General features: G+C 40.5%; 1 protein-coding gene across 5 annotated transcripts in view; it reads right to left on the bottom strand.

The window, feature by feature from the left end:
- PRKAA2 (protein kinase AMP-activated catalytic subunit alpha 2) overlaps nt 1-6,554 on the bottom strand; it is a 69,182-nt gene extending 62,628 nt beyond the window's left edge. For 2 of the 5 annotated variants that reach the window (XM_046017333.1, XM_046017318.1), the window contains exon 1: nt 6,310-6,430. Coding sequence is in view for 2 of the 5 variants with exons in the window: in XM_046017309.1 (XP_045873265.1) it covers nt 6,310-6,403 (94 nt within the window). In the remaining 3 variants the exon portion in view is untranslated. Of the gene's footprint in view, nt 1-6,309 lie in introns of all 5 variants that reach the window. The other 3 variants (XM_046017309.1, XM_046017326.1, XM_046017340.1) reach the window with 3 other exon arrangements.
- Between the last annotated feature and the right edge of the window lie 13,202 nt (nt 6,555-19,756).

Raw genomic sequence — 19,756 nt, forward strand, 5'->3', positions numbered from 1 at the left:
ACCTTTAAATCATTTTTTTAATTATTGATAAATATCTACAGATATGTAAAATCACTTTCTTATAGATTTGAAACTCAAGATCATATGCTACACATTTTAACTTTACATTGCTTATAGCACAGATTCTGAAGTCAGAAAATCCTGGTTATGATTGCCAATTCTGCCACTTAATTAGTACTCTGGCCTTGGGTGAGTCACTTAAGGTATAGGGTTCTCAATTTCTTCATTTGTAAAAATACCAAACTCACTGTTACTCTGAGGAATACATAAAATCAAATTCATTACATAGTATTTAAAATACAAAAACTGGGTCAAGTTGTAGCTTCTATCATTAAAGTGTTACAAATGTGTTTCCCTTTCCTTTTGTTCTCCATTATATCTACATTTCAGCTCTGATCTTCAGTAACTAAAATTTCCATTAATCTAGAAGGAAAAATTGGGGCACCTGGGTGGCTCAGTGAGTTAAAGCCTTTGCCTTAGGCTCAGGTCGTGATCCCACGGTCCTGGGGTTGAGCCCCGCATCTGGTTCTCTGCTTGGCAGGGAGCTTGCTTCCCTTCCTCTCTCTCTGCCTGCCTCTCTACTCTGCCTACTTGTGATCTCTGTCAAATAAATCTAGAAGGAAAAATTTTAAATATCCATTTGGGGGAATTAAATCTTTTTTAAAATCAGTTTAATGATAAAGGACCTAATATATTATCTGTTCTAGGGCTCTCCTTCAGGAGAAAAAAAAAGACAAGGCCTAGGGAGCTTAAATGTCTGTTCAGGACTGTGACACTACATGGAATCAAAAAACAATCATAACAAGGGTCCAATATGCTACATTCAGGTCCCACCACCAATATACAACATTCAGATCCACCAAATGACCAGATATTTGTCCAAAATTCAATTTATCATTTAGAACTTGGTATTTACATTTCAAAGAAGGTAAGACAGCTTTTTTTTTTTAATGTAATAAAAATTCCATCTGTTTATCTTTCCTATTATATCTCAAAAATAAGTGAGGAGGGGCACCTGGGTGGCTCAGTGGGTTAAGCCTCTGCCTTCAGCTCAGGTCATGATCCCAGGGTCCTGGGATCGAGCCCCACATCGGGGTCTCTGCTCTGCGGACAGCCTGCTTCCTCCTCTCTCTCTCTCTCTCTCTCTCTCTCTCTGCCTGCCTCTCTGCCTACTGTGGTCTCTGTCAAATAAATAAATAAAATCTTTTTTTTAAAAAAAGTGAGGAATTAGTAAAATAAATATGTAATTTCTTGAAAGCCAATTCTGTGGGTCATTCAAATAACTGAAAAACAGAGAAGGTAATTCCTTGATGAGACTTTACTGGCTAGAAAGAGGCTAGTGTGATTGCAAAGTATCTCTTGGTGTACAATTCTGATGAAGAATAAATATTTCATAAAGTAAATCTATCGGTATTCACCTTGAAAAATCAGGCTTCTTTTTAAATAAGTAATTAGCATATTACGTATATTTTTCTTGAACCAGTCTTTTCATAACACAAGGAACAAATCTATTCTTCCAGCATTTCTATCACCTTTACTATTTAGCTAAGAATTGAACAAGTCTAATTATAAGAGCTCGTAAATAGCAGTTCTACCCTGTCCTGAAAAGAGTATGAACTAAATCAACGTGGAGAAAAATTAAATAAAGAAAAAGCATTACTTTTAAATCCTAGCAGCCCCAATAATTTGTTTTGATAGCACTCCTCTAGAAATCTAACAACAGAACAATGAAGAAAATCAGTTTAGAACATTAAAAATAAGCCTTCCATTATTTAACACCAAATAGAAGATTTCTACATACTTTTTATGTATGATTTCTACATACTTTTTAAAAATAACTGGAGGGGCACCTGGGTGGCTCCGTTGGTTAAGTGCTGCCTTTGGTCATGAAAGGCATGACCCTTCTGGGTCCTGGGATCAAGTCCTGGTATCTGACTCCTTGCTCAGTAGGGAGCCTGCTTCTCCTTCTCCCTCTGCTACTGTCCCCGGCTCGTTCTCTCTCTCTCTCTCCCTCTGTGTCAAATACATAAATAAAATCTTTAGAAAGAATAAAAATTACTTGAAATGAGTGCAATCAAATGAAAATTATGCCATTCTGAATTTACACTTATTGTACCCAACTTCAATCTATAAACTGGTACATCTACAAGGGAAGTTAAATTTTTCAAAATCTACAATGAGCCTAACAGTTAAGAGAAAAGGCAAAAAAACCTATTCATTCCTCCATCTCCATGTTTTTACAGCCATATAAAACTAAATTACCTATGGGATGCCTCGGTGGCTCAACTGATTAAGGTCATGATCCCAGGGTCCTGGAAGAGTCCTGCATCAGGCTCCTTGCTGAACAGGGAGCCTGCTTCTCCCTCTGTCTGCAGCTCCCCCTTGCTCGTGCATTCTCGTGCGCTGACAAATAAATGAAATCTTAAAATATATATATATATATATATATATATATATATATATATAAACAACTAAATCACCTATTACATTTTTTAGTAAAAACGAACTTTACAAAGTCTAAATCTATGTAATAATTAAAAGTGCAAGTGTTTTCATCACATACATTTCATTTCCACACATACTGTGCTGGGACAACTGGACAGTCATTCAAAAAGCTGATCTTAGAACCTCATCTTATACCATTCTCAAAAATCAACTCAAAATGGGTCATATACTAAATGTAAGGGCTGAAACAATAAAAATGAGAAGACTTTTAGGAGACAACTTAAGAAAAAACCCTTGAAACCTAAAGCAAAGATTTCTGGGCTGTAACACCAAAAGCAAGGTCCTTAAAAAGAAAAAAAAATCAATAAATTGGACCTTATGAAAATTCAAAACTTTTATACTTCAAAAGACACCATTAAGAAAATGAAAAGTCAGGGGCGCCTGGGTGGCTCAGTGGGTTAAGCCTCTGCATTTGGCTGAGGTCATGATCTCAGGCTCCTGGGATCGAGCCCCACATCCAGGTCTCTGCTCAGCGGAGAGCCTGCTTCCCCTTATCTCTCTGCCTGCCTACTGTGATCTCTCTCTCTCTCTCTCTGTCAAACAAATAAATGAAATCTTTAAAAAAAAAAAAAGAGAGAGAGAGAAAGAAAATAAAAAGTCAGATTAGGAAAAAATATTTACAAATTTCATCTAATAAGAGACTCGAATCCAGAGTTTACAAAGAATAAGGAATGAAAATTAAAGCCACAATGGGACATAATTTCACACCCATTAGAATGCCTTTAAAACAGTCTACAACAAATGTTGGTGAGGATGTAGAGGAAGGAGAACCCTCATTCACTGTTGGAAGAATTATAAAATGGTAGGACCACTCTTGAAAATAGTTTGCCATTTCTCAGAAAACTAAACAGGAAACTACGATATGACCCAGCAATTCTTCTCCTAGGTGTCTAACCAAGATACATAAAAACATGTGCCCAAAGACTTGAATGCAATTACTAGTGGTAGCATTATTTGTAACAGCCCATAAGTGAAAACAACTGGTGAAGTTATAGACACAGGTGGCATATCCATGCAATGGAATATCATTCAGCGATAAAAAGGAATAAACTCTTGACACATGCAATCTCATCCATAAACCTAAAAACACTGTTAAAGGAAATATGAAAGACTCCATATTGAATGATTCCATTTATCAGAAGTATCCAGAGAAAACAAGTTTATACACACAGAAAACAGATTAAGGGTTTCCTGAAGCTGGTGGTAGGAACATAGATGAACTGTAAATGAGCATGAAGGATCCTTACTGTGGCAATAAAACTGTTTCAAAATTGATGTTTGTTCCATCTATGGTGATGGTTGCATCATTTAGTAAAGTCACCAAAAAAATCACTGAATTGTACATTTGGAATGAGTGAATAATATGTAAAATATACCTCAATAAAGGTGTACTTTTATTTTTAAAAATACATGTTCTTTTATTTCTTGTCCCCTGAAGAATTAAATGACTGAAATGTAGCAACTTCCATCATTTTTATTGAACAATAGTACTAATTCTAATCCTGGTAGGAAATCACAGCATAAATTAGAGGGGCTGTAACATAGTGTTAAAAACACCCTTCTGATTGGGTTGCTCGCTAGACTGGGTCCTCCAGGAAAAAGATTTCTCATAAACCACGGTGCCTTCCATTGGTTTATATTTTAAGAAGCCAATGCCTGGAAGCCGCAGAAGAATATATGCGAAAGAGATTTACATCGGCCTTTGACAATGGGCCAATTGATTTGATGGGTGTTTTAGTCTACATACAGAGTACAGTAAAAGAATTCAAAAAGACAAACATTTTAACACCGTTTGAAAGGATGTAGGCAAAATTATGTAATTTTGAGAGTGTACATATCCAGATGGCAAAGGCACAGTTTGCTTAAGTAACTGTATAATATGGTAACACAGTAGTCCTCAGTAATGATATTTAATGACAGGTAACCTTCCAGGCATTAGGTTAATGCCTGGATCTTCCTATATTCGTTCTGAACAGATTCTCTTAACTATCCACTCAATTTATGAAGTCTTTTATAAATACCCCAGGGCTGTATCGCCCACATAGGACTTCAAAGATTTTAATAAACTTTTCAGGTCTTTTTTTTTTTTAAGTTTTTATTTTCATTTTTTTAACATTTTATTTATTTGACAGACAGAGACACTACAAGAGAGGGAACACAAGCAGGGTGAGTGGGAGAAGGAAAAGCAGGCTTTAGGCTGAGCAGGGACACGTGCAGGGCTCAATCCCAGGACCCTGGGATCATGACCAGAGCCAAAGGCAGATACTTAATGGCTGAGCCATCCAGGCGCCCCAGCTTTTCAGGTCTTTACACAAATACCACCTTGTCTGTGAGACTTTGCCTGACCACCTTATTGAAAATTGTTAACCTCACAAAACTCATTCTCCCTTCCCCAATTCATTTTTCTCAGTAGCACTAAACATACTACATATCTTACATACATATTCTGATTATTTTTTGTGTTCCCCTACTGGAATATACGCTCCACAGGAGAGATTTTAATGTGGTTTATGTTCCTTACTGTATACCCACTGCCTAAAACAGTGTGTAGCACAATGTAGGTGCTCAATAAGGGTTTTCCGAATAGAAGAGCGTCAGCTATGTGGAAATAAATAGAAGCTGATCTCTGCCATAGAAATGAACGAATCCCTTCTACCTATTCAACATGCAAGGCTTGAGGCTAAAATACGAGTTTTACAAGGAAATAGAGGCCTGAGAGTAAAATCTCCAGAATGCCTACCCAACACCTTTACAGCAAAAAGAAAAAAAAAGAAAGAAAAAAAGCTAACGTTTGACTTATAATTCTGAATTTACAACAATCAAACGTAAAATATTAATAAACTGGCTCTAGTTCAGAAGACAGGGCAGATTAATTAAATCCCATGTGACTCATAAACAGCCAAAAGGGGAAAGTTCAATACTTAACTAGTAACAAGTTAATTTTTTTTTTTTTTTTAAGAAGCCCGTTTTTCTACACCCAAAATGGGATCCCATCACCTCAGCAAAGTATGTCTTAGCAGTTCTGGCCGCCTCAGTCCCCAACGCTCCCAAGTCCAACCCCAAGGAACCTCTCCCCATCCCAGAAGGCTTCCTAGGCTTCCTTCCACAGGCCAAGCCCCCTTCGAAGAGACCCACAGCTCTATTAAGCCCTGAGCTTAATAGATGCAGGCCTTCCTGCATCCACGCCCCCACCTCCAGGCCCCTGGAACCTGCCCCAAAGCTTCGGCCCCAGCAACCCCGCCCGAGTCCTGGAGCACGAACGAGTCGGATGGCAGAGCCGTCCCCGGCCTGGCCAGAACTGGAAGACATTTTACACTTCATCCTGGTTCTGCCAATTTCTGCGTGACCTTGGGTACGTTCCCAAGCCTCTAGGGGTCCGCGTTTTCTCACCGTCAAGGTGAGGACAACACCTGCACTGAGTGGCTGTGAGGATTAAATGAGATCCCACTCGAAGCACCCAGCAGGGCACCTGGCGCGCTGGAAACTCAATCACCAGCGGCGGGTATTACCCCGGCGCTGCCCACACCGTCTCAGCTGGAAGGCACCCTGCCCAACAGCCGGACCTCCGGTTTCACGCACCCGGGCTCTGAGATCCGCGAGCGCCCCACAGACCCCGGGACGCCCCTCGTCCCCATCGCCGCCGCCGCGCTTCCCCGCCCCGCCGTCCTCGCGGGGCTCCCGGGCCCGCTCCACCTGCCGCCAGGCCCGCGCCCGCCCGCGGCCCTGGGAGCTGGGCTCCCGCCGCTCGGCCCGGCCTCCCGCGAGCGGACAGCCCCGAGCGGCGGCCTCGGGCGCGTACTCAACTCTTCACTTTGCCGAAGGTGCCGACGCCCAGCGTGTCGCCCAGCACGTAGTGTCCGATCTTCACGCGCCCGTCGTGCTTCTGCTTCTCAGCCATGTTCGGCGCGCGCAGCCTCGCTCCGCCGCGGGCTCCTCAGTGCGAGTGCGGCCGCCGCCGCTGCCGCCGCGGGCTCTTCAATGCGGCCGCCGCCTACCCACAGTGCAGCGGGCCCGCGGGGGGGCCGGACGGGGGGAGGCCCGAGACGCGGAGGGGCGCGAGGCAGGCGCAACGCGCGGGCGGCGGCGTGGGGGAGACCGGGCGCGAGCAGCGGCCGCGGCGGCTGTGGGCCGGGCGGGGAGGCGGAGGGGACAAGGAGGGCCGCGGGCCGCCAGGTGTGCGGGGGAGGGGCGGCAAAGGGACCGCCCCTTCACCTGCGGGGTCGCAGAGCGCGGGGTGGGCTTCGGGACCAGCTGTGAGAAACCGAGCGGAGCAAACGTGGGCGCGGAGAGGGCCGGAATCTCGGCGTGCGGCGAGGTGGGAGTGGAATTTGAAGAGAAACGGGCCTGTCGCGTGAGGAGAGAGGGACGTAAAGACTAAAATGTGGGTGTAAGGGAGAATCAGTGGGAGGCGGCGGTGGGGAAGGGCCGCGAACGGAGGTCAGTCTGGGAAGCGCGGCGAGGAAGTTTCTTGAGTCACGGGCGAGGCATTTCTGCTGCAGGTCGTGGCACATGGAGGACACAATCCTGTGCTCTCCTCCCGCCCCGCAGAATTCTCGGTTCTCCCGTCCTGTGGATGCAAGAGCCCTCCCCCCAGAGCTCTCCATTCTAATTTGCGCTAAGTTCTGCAATGAAGTACAGTCACGAAATTTGCTCAATTGTAATTTAGCACATGCTTGTATAAAGTGTAAAAATAGCTTGTCGTAGAGCTGCGCGAGAGGGAAGTAGTGAAAGAAACGAGGAAACAATGTAGGGAGCAAAGCAAATATACATAGAGCACAAAGAGAATGGTAAAGAGCAAGGGCAATAAAAGGTCACAGTTTAAGAGAAGTAGAAGTGGGGGAAGAACAGTAAGAAGAAACTAGAAGCATGACGCCCAGGCAGAATATTAAAAATCGACCAGAAATTCGTAATGAATTGATTATCACTTCCCACTCTCCTTTCCTTTCTTCCTTCCATGTTGTCCTAGTCTTCAATGTCACCTTTCATGGCTTAAAAAGTATTTGCTGAATGGAAATAGATGTTTAGGAGTAGCTGAACATTTTTAACATTGTACATTACCCTAAAGTTTCAAGGTCATGTTCCTCAAACAAGAAGCCTCTTATCATACTGTTTATATATGAAGAGAGAAATGCATTGATCAGGAACTATAAGATATGATAAAAAAGTTTGTTTTCTGAGGAGTGACAAATATACAAATGGCAAACAGACATTCTTGTTTAGACACCAAGACAATCTGATGAGAGATGATCACAGTTTATAAATTATAAATATCACAGCTGTTGAACAGAGGCTATTTTTGTTCATTCTTGGGATCATCTTTCTTGCTGACAAGAAGTATCATTTAAGAATCACTCTGCCTAGCTGGCAATTTGGAGAAAATAGCCAGTTATTTTTGATGATGAACCTTCATTGGTTAAGGGTCTCCTTCAGTATCCATTCAAGTGAGTAAGAAAACAAAATACCTATTTTTGATTTTGAGATATAAGACATATGTCTGGGGGCGCCTGGGTGGCTCAGTTGGTTAAGCGTCTGTCTTTGGCTCAGGGCTCAGGTCTCTATCCCAGGGTCCTGGGATTGAGCCCCACATTGGGCCTCAGTTTAGTGGGAGCCTGCTTCTCCCTCTCCCTGCTGCTGCTTCCCCTGCTTGTACTCTGTCAAATAAATAAAATATTAAATAAAAAAAGTAGCATGTCTGTTTCTTTAAAAGACATTGAAAAGTCTTAGATTGTTTCCTCGAATAGACCTGAAGGCCAATTATAAACAGAGATTTTTAAATCATTTTTCATGCTATCTTAACTATTCACTGATAATTACAACTTAAGTTATTATGTACTTCATAACTGTGATCCTTACCTAGCAACTGTGAACAACCTTGTAGCTTTAATATTATGCCAACAAAAATATAACACTTTGTTGATTAAAAAGTTCATTTAGGGTGCCTGGGTGGCTCAGTCGGCTAAATATAAATATCTGCCTTGAGCTCAGTTGATGATCGCAGGGTCCTGGGATAGAGTCCTGCATAAGGCTCCCTGCTCTGGGGGAGTCTGCTTCTCCCTCTCTCTGCCCCTCCCCACTGCTTGTGAGCTCATGCTCTCAAATAAATAAAATCTTTTTTTGTTTTTAAGTTCATGTAAACACAATTATCTCATTTGATTGCCATAAAAGAAACTTACTATTACCCCCATTTTATAGATGATAAAATTTAGTTTTTTACTTTCTGGTTTACCCAAGGCTAATTAGCTAAGTGGTAGACTCAGAACTCTTTTCCAGTTCTGACTTGTCCTTTTGTTTTTCTACTATACCACCACTGCCAAAGAAAAACAGACAAGCATGGTGCTCTAAGAACATTTAAAATTTTCACAATTATAGTCTTATTCTCATAGTTATTACTTCTAGGGAAGCCAACAATGTATACTTCAAGCTTAGATTTTTAGCTGTCTTTCTGACTTCGTTAGCACGATTGAATGCTAAAGGGGCGAGAATGGTGGGAAAGGACCAGTGTCACTATCAGGGGCACCGAGCAGCCTTCTCTTGCCCATACATTTCAGATGTGATTCCCTATTGCTTCCCCCTACTCAGCATTAGTTTATCAGACCATGTCTCCTTCAGTCCTATGCCCCTTGGAGGTCTCACCTTCACTACCAGAGATGTTCTAGTAAATATCATATTCCCCTTTTCATTATTTTTCAGTGATGTTGTACTGTCCCTGTGTTCTTTAGTACCAATCTCTATAAGCAGTGCCCCAGGCGGCCATTCAGTTCTTAACCCTGATCCAACTGTTACTGCTTTCCCCACCAGTACAGAGTCCTTGGGGTTATTTTATTTCAAATTCTCTATAGCAGGACCTGAATAAGAGAATAATGGAGTGCCACTAAACTAATATGCTACACTAGATTCCACCAATATTCTCAATAACCAGTTCCTTCAAGTCTTTGCTCAGAGTCACCATCTCCATGAGACTTCCCCACTCTGACCACCTTAACACTGCCATTGTAGCTCACCCATGCTCCCTGCCCTTCACACTCCAGCCTCTTAACTCTTCACAACTGTTTTCCATGGCACTTACCTTCTAATGTACTATTGAATTCCATTGTTTATTATGTTTTTGTTTTTTCTGTCTCTCCCAACTAGAATACAAGCTTCATAAGAAAGAAGATTTTTTTCTCCCTTTTGTTCACTGTTGGATCCTTAGCACCCAGAACAATGCCTAGCAAATTATAGGCGCCCAAGTGGATTCAGGCTATGTGGCATCTGAGGTTTATATAATGAGGAGGAACTGTTTAAGAAAAAAAAAATACAAAATTGGGTATGGGGGTGAAAATTTATTTGAAATGAGAGGACATAACTATAAGTTTTTTGAAGCTGGCAAATAACACAAACATCCTGAAATCCAGAAAGATAACATTTTTTATGAATTAACATCCCATATACCTTTATAATACTTGTTTCCTACAGTTTTGATTGTGCATTCTTTGATTATCTCTCCATATTTTTTTAAAGATTTTATTTATTTATTTGACAGACAGAGATCACAGGTAGGCAGAGAGGCAGCCAGAGAGAGAGGAGGGGAAGCAGGCTCCCTGCCGAGCAGAGAGCTCGATGCGGGGCTCGATCCCAGGACCCTGGGACCATGACCTAGGCTGAAGGCAAAGGCTTTAACCCACTGAGCCACCCAGGTGCCCCACTCCATATTTTTTTATATTCTTTATAGAGAGTAGAGAAAGATAATTCTGTCCTTCCTCTGACATTATTGATCAAGTTTTATTTTTTTTTAAGATTTCACTTATTTATTTGACAGAGAGAGAGAGAGAAAGAACAAGAAGAGGGAGCAGCAGGTAGAGGGTGAGGGAGAAGCAAGCTCCTTGTTGAGCAGGGAGCCAGACGTGGGGCTTGATCCCAGGACTCTGGGATCATGACCTAAGCAGAAGGCAGACGCTGAACCGACTGAGCCACCTAGGTGTCCTATTGATCAAGTTTTTGATTACATGTTTCTCTTCAGGGTGCCTGTAGGACCTTTTTCATACAGCTAATATAGCATCTATTAATTCTGTTACATATATTAATATCTCATACATTTTTCATATATACTTATATATAAATGAATATTTCATAGATATGTATAAAAATCACATACCCTCTCAGCTGTTCCTGAGCCCAACATGTTGAGGCTGAAATATGTGTTGAATTGAAATAAACAAAATGTCAGTAAACTAAAGAAGAAATAAGAATACAGGGCAGAACATTTTAAAAAAGCAGTCGGATGGAGGCACCTGGGTAGCTCAGTCTGTTAAGTGTCCACTTTTGGGGGCACCTGGGTTTTAACTAATTAATTAATTAAAATTAAAATAAAAAAGAAGTTGGGGCACCTGGCTAAGTCAGAAGAGCATGTGACTCTTGATCTCAGGGTCATGAGTTTGAGCCCCACATTGGGTATAAAGATTACTTAAATAAAAAAAAAAATTAAGATTTTATTTATTTGACAGACAGAGATCACAAGTAGGCAGAGAGGCAGGCAGAGAGAGAGGGAAGCGGGCTCCCTGCCAAGCAGAGCCCAATGCAGGGCTCAATCCCAGGACCTTGGGATCATGACCTGAGCTGAAGGCAGAAGCTTTAACCCACTGAGCCCCCCAGGGCCCCTTAAATAAAAAATTTTAATTAAAAAAATAAAATAAGGGGCACCTGGGTGGCTCAGTTGGTTAAGCGACTGCCTTCAGCTCAGGTCATAATCCTAGAGTCCCGGGATCAAGTCCCATATTGGGCTCCCTGCTTGGCAGAGAGTCTGCTTCTCCCTCTGACCTCTTTCCTCTCATACTCTCTTTCTCTCTCATTCTCTCTCTCGCTCTCAAATAAATAAATAAAATCTTAAAAAAATGAAAATAAGAAAGGAGTCAAAATTAATTGCAGCTTTATACAAATGCATATTAAATACAAAGCATAATTTTCCATCTCAGTGCAGTAGTCATGAGATTGAAAATAGGCATAAGCCAGAACACACAGGACATTATAGATTCATGCTAACGTGTTTCTGTTATTGTTCTCCAAATTAAAATAAGAAAAATTGGGCATTCAGTGATTAATGAACTGTGTTGGTGGTGCCTTTTATATATTACAAGTTCAATAATTACTTCCTTTTTAACTTTTATTATGAAAAATGTCAAGCATACACCAAAGTAAAGTAGTAGAAATAACCCCCACCCCTTGATGATTATCAATACTGTTAACAATAACCAATCTATTTTTGTACTTTTTCATTTGTTTGTTTTTGGGGGTGTTTTAAAACAAATAACCAGATAGAATAGTTCACTGATAAATCCTTTAGTGTGGAGCTCTGACAGAGAAGGATTTCTTTTTAGCATCACCACACTACCACTATCACATGTAACAGAATTAACAGTAATTTCTTACTATCCTGGAATTCCCATTCTGTATTCAATTTCCCTTGATTGCCTTAAGAATGTACCTTTTTTTTTTTTTAAGATTTTATTTATTTATTTGACAGAGAGAGACATAGCGAGAGAGGAAATACAAGCAGGGGGAGTGGGAGAGGGAGAAGCAGGCTTCCCGCTGAGCAGGGAGCCGGATATGGGGCTCAATCCCAGGACACTGGGATCACGACCTGAGCTGAAGGGAGAGGCTTAACCCACTGAGCCACCCAGGTGCCCCAAGAATGTACTTTTATGTTTGGTTTATTCCAATCAAGATTTTTAAAGTGTACAGTTAGCATTTTGTTGAAATACATCTCATGTTTCTTTTAATCCATAATGATTTTTCCTTCCCCCCCCTTTTTTTAAATGTCATTTATTTGTTAAAAAACTGGGTCATTTTACCTGTTGACTATCCCAAACCCTGATGGATTTAGTTCAATAATTATTCTTGATCATAAGCTATACTAAGGTATTTTAGATGAAGCACAGTATTTAGAAACAAAAATCCTGAGTTATGCCCCAGCTTAGCCACTGGAGCACGGTGTCCTTAAACAGATCATTTCATATCTCACTGGCAAAACTAGTAGTGTTGAAATAGATTATGTTGAAAGTTCTTTTCAGCTATTAGGAAATTCAACTCCCAATCCCACTCCCCATTTTAGAATGAAACGAGCAAAGGGAAAAGATAAGATTACTATAAAGTACTATGGGCGATAGTCCAAGGTATCCATAACCTGTTTGATCTTGGTATGTTATTTTCCCTACACACATTTTACCTCTTGACATTTATGGGGCCCAGCCTTCTTCAAAAAGAGAAGTAGATGCAATTCCGATGACAATATTTGAAACCTTTTCAAGGAAATGTACTATATAACTCTGAGGTGTAAATTTTAGGAGGTACCCTAGTATCATATTAAACTTAATGTAATCCATTTCCATTTTGTGGCTGAGTACATTTCTAAATTGCTTCAATATGGGTCAACCCTGTAATTTTCAGTGTGGCTGAGAAAAATAAAACATTTGGGTGGGATTTCTTCCATGAGCAGATGCATTAATTGGAATAACAAAGGTTGTTTGTTTTGCTGTATAAACATTATGGATCTGACAGCATTTTTAGAAATTTGCTTTCATGTGTGTGTTGACAGCTTGTCTGAAAAAAGCTCAAACACACTTTCAGATCAGTTAAATCAATTATTTCCCTCCTGGCACGGGTTCAGTTCCTATCTATATTGAATACTTTAAAACTGGTGAGGTCGAATAAGGAGATACCACTGTCACCTTGAACTGATTATCCACTTTGTTATGGCTATGCTTTGGAATTAAAACAAGCCTTGACAAAACAATACAGTATATATATTATTTGAAGTCTTTTGTAACCCACTTTTAATGACCTCAAGTGGGTGTTAATGCTTTGGTTTGTAGGCTCAATCCTGTTAACATTAACTACAAAGTTTTGACATGATTAATTAGTGTAAACTTAAGATCAATTAGGTAATTTCAAAATTTCCAAAGGCTCTGTAAATGATAAAATAATTCACCGCCTAATAAAGACCTTTAAAAAGTAAACAGGGAATTCAGCTTCTTTTTTTAATTAGAACATGGGCTTGCACTAGGTACCCTTAAAGAACTCGTAACTCTAAGGTTCTCATTTTATGAAATTAAATGTGTTAATACTTTTTTTTTAAGATTGTATTTATTTATTGGACAGACAGATCACAGCCAGATGCCGGGCTCCATCCCAAGACTCTGAGATTACGACCCGAGCCGAAAGCAGAGGCTTTAACCCACTGAGCCACCCAGGTGCCCCTAAATGTGTTAATACTTTTTAAAATATTTATTGATAAACTTTTCACCCTCTGTTTTTAAAATATTGAAATGTTTTAGAAATGTTATGAAATTGAATTTACCCATTAAAGATTCCCAAATTCTCTGAGTGTATCATTCCTTGTTCTAAATATATTCATTTATTAAACAAGGATGTTTTGAACACCTACTGAGAGCTAGGTACTGAAGATATAGTTGTTGTTTTTTTTTAAAGATTTTATTTATTTATTTGACAGAGAGAGAGATCACAAGTAGGCAGAGAGGCAGGCAGAGAGAGGGGGGGAAGCAGGCTCCCCGCTGAGCAGAGAACCTGATGCGGGGCTTGATCCCAGGACCCTGAGATCATGACCTGAGCCGAAGGCAGAGGCATTAACCCACTGAGCCAAGGTAAGGTTTTATTAAGGACTGTTGCTCTATTTGTATATATATCCCTATAGGATAAGGACCACTGCAATGGGGTTTATAGTCAGGAGAGATCTGGCCCAATTCTGAATACAGTAATGAAAAGTACAGTTTTATAGCCAAGGAACAAGGTGGGAGAGTCAGTGAGTAGAAATTTACTAAAAGGATAGGGTAATTCAGGGTGCCTGGCTGGCTCAATCAGTAGAGCATCTGACTCTTTATCTTTAAGTCTTGACTTTGTGCCCCACATTGGGCATAGAGATTACTTAGAAAAGAAAAAAAAGAAAAGGAAAGGGTAGAGTAATTCTTTGCTAAACTGACCTAACAAGTCATGTAATCTCTATGCATTTCCTGGTAAGTCATTTTGTTGATATGAATCTTATGTTTCTTTTGATTAATTAGTTAATTAATTAATTTTCATTATTTTTTGACAGACGGAGATCACAGCTAGGCAGAGAGGTAGGGGGAGGGGGGGCAGAGGAGGGGAAGCAGCCTCCCTGCTGAGCAGAGAGCCTGATGTGGGGCTTGATCCCAGGACCCTGGGATCATGACCCGAGCCGAAGGCAGAGGCTTTAACCTACTGAGCCACCCAGGTGCCCCAAAAACACAAGGTTCTTTTCATTTATAATGATTTTTTCCTCCCCCTCTTTTTTTTTTTAATGTCATTTATTTGTTGAAAAATTGGGGCAATCCCAATTTCATACAATTACTAACAAGCCAAGGTGATGATAAAGACAAGGGATTTTGTTGGGTAGTGAGGGTGATTACTCTGGCTGAACTAACTTAGTAGTACTCTTGCTAAAATTGGGCTCTTGAGGACATGCCCAAGGATGGGGCCTAATTGGGCTCAGAGGAGTCTGACAAGAATCTGGTCAAGGAGAATTCTCTTACACCGTTCACAAAGATAAACTCGAAATGGATAAAAGACCTCAACGTGAGACAGGAATCTATCAGAATCCTAGAGGAGAACATAGGCAGTAACCTCTTCGATATCAGCCACAGCAACTTCTTTCAAGATAAGTCTCCAAAGGCCAAGGAAACAAAAGCAAAAATGAACTTTTGGGACTTCATCAAGATCAAAAGCTTCTGCACAGCAAAGGAAACAGTCAACAAAACAAAGAGGCAACCCACGGAATGGAAGAAGATATTTGTAAGTGACAGTACAGACAAAAGGTTGATATCCAGGATCTACAAAGAACTTCTCAAACTCAACACACACAAAACAGATAATCATATCAAAAAATGGGCAGAAGATATGAATAGACACTTCTCCAACGAAGACATACAAATGGCTATCAGACACATGAAAAAATGTTCATCATCACTAGCCATCAGGGAGATTCAAATTAAAACAACATTGAGATACCACCTAACACCAGTTAGAATGGCCAAAATTAGCAAGACAGGAAACAACGTGTGCTGGAGAGGATGTGGAGAAAGGGGAACTCTCTTACACTGTTGGTGGGAATGCAAGTTAGTGCAGCCACTTTGGAGAACAGTGTGGAGATTCCTGAAGAAATTAAAAATAGAGCTTCCCTATGACCCTGCAATTGCACTGCTGGGTATTTACCCCAAAGATACAGATGTAGTGAAAAGAAGGGCCATTTGTACCCCAATGTTTATTGCAGCAATGGCTACGGTCGCCAAACTGTGGAAAGAACCAAGATGCCCTTCAACGGATGAATGGATAAGGAAGATGTGGTCCATATACACAATGGAGTATTATGCCTCCATCAGAAAGGACGAATACCCAACTTTTGTAGCAACATGGACGGGACTGGAAGAAATTATGCTGAGCGAAATAAGTCAAGCAGAGAGAGTCAAGTATCATATGGTCTCACTTATTTGTGGAGCATAACAAATAACATGGAGGACATGGGGAGATGGAGAGGAGAGGGAGTTGAGGGAAACTGGAAGGGGAGATGAACCATGAGAGACTATGGACTCTGAAAAACAACCAGAGGGTTATGAAGGGGCGGCGGGAGGGGGTGGGGTGGGGTGGGAGGTTGAGGAACCAGGTGGTGGGTAATAGGGAGGGCACGTACTACATGGAGCACTGGGTGTGATGCCAAAACAATGAACACTGTTATGCTGTAAATAAACAAATAAAAATAAATAAATTAATTTTAAAAAATAAAAAAAAAAAAGAATCTGGTCAAGGAGAGAGTCTTTGTCACATTCTAGTGAAAAAGGCAGATAATAAACAAGCGATCAAATATATAATACAATATAATATAATATAAGTGACAAGTCCTATAAAGAAAAATGAGCAGAGTAAATGGATGCACAAATGAAAGCAGGGGGAGGGTTGGATAGGCATTTTATATAGGTTGTCAGAGAAAACCTCTCTGAGAATGTAGAATTTGAGCAGAGACCCGAGAATTATATGAAGGAAGGGGCCATTGAAATATCTGGGGTTAGAGATTCCAGGCAGAGAGAAGAGCAAGTGCAAAGACACAATGCAAATAGCATATAGGAGATGTAGCAAGAAGGTCAATGTGTCCAGACTGGTAACTACAAGAATGAGAATGAAAGGGTTTGCAGTCAGAATCCTTAGAGCCAGACCATTTTGGGTAGACTATATTAAAAACTCTGGACATCTTAACAAGTGTGATCATTTTTTTGGAAGATTTTTGAACAGGAGAGTGGCATGATATAAATTATAAATTTAAAGGATCTCTCTGGATGACTGTGTGAAAAAAGTTTAAAGGGACAAGGGTGAAAGCAGAGAAACTAAGAATCCAATGTAGTAGACCAGATGAGGGCTAATAGTAGCTTACACCAGGGAGGGTGGCAGTGAAGGTGGGGAAAACCAGTCAAACTTAGCATATACTTTGATGTTAGCAATTCAAGAGAACTTGCAAATGGCTGGATGTGAGGTGTGAGGAGAATCACTAAAAAAGGAGTGACAGACTTAAATATTTTTGGCCCAGACAGCTAGTGGATTGAAATCCAAAAGTCTTTGTGAGAAATACGTTGGAAAGAAGGGAAAGATGAGAGGAGCAAAATTCTGTTTTAATCACGGTAAGTGTGAAATGTTTAATAGAAATTCAAAAGAACCTGTCCAGTAGGTCGTCGACCACAAGAGTGTGAACTTCAGGGGATAGGTCCAGACTGAAAATGTAAGTTTCATAAACCATCAGTATGTATACAACAGAACTAGAGATCCCTTAGGAGATAAATATAAAGAGCAAAAAGAAGAGATTCTTTCACTGAGATATCTCAGATTTAGAGAACTGGAAAAGGAAGAAGAGTTTGCAAAAGATAAGGAATACCTACTAGGATAGGAGGAAATTTGAGAAAGTATCAACTTTTTCAAGACACTATTATTAGCCATCTCCAGTGATACCAAGGTGTGGAGTGAGATGAGGATGAAGAGTTGACTATTGAATTTGATAACCTTAACTTATGACTTTATAGTGGAATAACGGAGCTGAAAGTCAGAATGGAGTGAGTTGATGAGAAAATTAAAGTGAGAAAATAGAGAAGATGATTCTATATGATTCTTTGCTATGAAAAGGAGCAGAGAAATTTATGAGGTTTGCTGTGAAGGTGGCATTAGGAACCGGAGAATGTGGAGACAAGAGTAGATTTTTTAGGAGGAAGAAAAATATAACATGCTTGTGTGCTAATGGGAATGATCCAGTAGAAAAGTTGGGGGGTGGGGGTGGGTTGATGCAGTATGACAGAATGACTAACTGGGTAACATTTAGCGGTGAATCCTGATTTGACACTCCTCAGGACCTCCCATACCAGCTTTCAAGGGACTTGTTCTCTAATGGAAATCATATACATTTTAATAAATTTCAAAAATCATGCAGTAAGTGGTATGGTTAACCAAAGTTATAGATAGAACTGACTAGAGAGTATTGAAGAGTAAGTTAGAAGGCTCTTGTATTTGACCAGGGGGGGAAAACGGGTAAGACTTGAACCACTGGCAGTTCCAGTAGGGAAGGAAGGGAATGGGTAGATTTGAGTGATATTTAAGAGGAAGAATGAATCGGATTTAGTGACTGCTTATTTATGAATGAGGATAGAAATGGGAAATTTTGATGACTTCCAGACTTCTGGCATGGTATTGTAGATGACAAATCTTCCTAAAATAGTTCTTAGCCTATCACTTCCTTCCTTAAAAATGTTCACTTTACATTGCCTAAAGAATAATATCAAAAACTCCAGAGTCTGGAATTCATGGACTCCTAAAATCTGCTTTTTTGACATGCTTCCTTACATACTTCTTAGAACTCAAGAACTGGAATGCAGCTTGAAATACTGGTCTACAGAGTAGAATTCAAAGTCTCTAAATCTGCATTCAAGGCCTTCTATAATCTGGTCATTGCCAACCCCATTTTTTTTTTTAAGTTTATTTATTTATTTTCGGCGTAACAGTATTCATTGTTTTTGCACCACACCCAGTGCTCCATGCAATACGTGCCCTCCCTATTACCCACCACCTGGTTCCCCAACATCCCACCCCCCACCCCTTCAAAACCCTCAGGTTGTTTTTCAGAGTCCATAGTCTCTCATGGTTCATCTCCCCTTCCAATTTCCCTCAACTCCCTTCTCCCCTCCATCTCCCCATGTCCTCCATGTTCTTTGTTATGCTCCACAAGTAAGTGAAACCATATGATACTTGACTCTCTCTGCTTGACTTATTTCACTCAGCATACTCTCTTCCAGTCCCATCCATGTTGCTACAAAAGTTGCCAGCCCCATTTCTTGCTTCATCTTCCTTACCCAAAGCTCTTTCCATTCTGCATACACACCACACTGTAGTAGAACACTGTTCCTTTACTCTTATTGTTTTCATTGTGTGGCTTTAGCCCTTGGTACTCCCAATCACGATCTACTTAAGAAAGATGTCCACATTTCAAAATTCACCTTCTCTTTACAGCCATTCTGCAACCTCCCAGATACATCTGACCCCTCTGTCTTTAATAATGCCATGTGCTTTATACTTAATTAAATCCATCACTGTGCTTATCTATTTGTAGTCTTGTTCAGCATTTGACTATTAATCCCTTGAGGGCAAGCTGCGTGTATAGTACATGTTAATTGTACTTACTATATCTTAATTCACTTACTTAATACGTGTTATTTGAATGAATGAGTAGCAGATGAAATCTCATTTCAGACATAACATTATCTTGATTCACTTATCCTCTCACACGCAACACTAAAAGGTTCTTCCTTCCCTGGAAGCTCCTATACCTGTTCTAGCACCCTGTTGGGCTTTAACATTATATTTGCTCTATCGCATTGTTTTTTTTTCCCCCCTTTTTTGGTGCATATGTCCCTCCCTGAAATATTCAAGGACAGGGATTTTATCCTGCTTATCTTTGTATTCCAATCTCCTAGGTTCTCAATAAATGTTTTAAGAATGTATTGTTTAATAATTAAAGAGCTATCTTACCTTTAAAGTCTTATGTCTCAGGATCATGCCCATCTTTTTCCACTGTCACAAAGGATTTCCTAATCACTCTTGGCTGGAATTCGTCTTTTGCTCTGCATTCTGTTAACCTGTGGCTGTATCTCTTTTGTGTAATTATCACTTTCTAGGACAGTAATTGGCATAGAGTGACTACAAATGCCTAAGAACA

This window comes from Meles meles, chromosome 1, assembly GCF_922984935.1.
Source record: "Meles meles chromosome 1, mMelMel3.1 paternal haplotype, whole genome shotgun sequence".
Lineage (NCBI taxonomy): Eukaryota > Metazoa > Chordata > Mammalia > Carnivora > Mustelidae > Meles > Meles meles.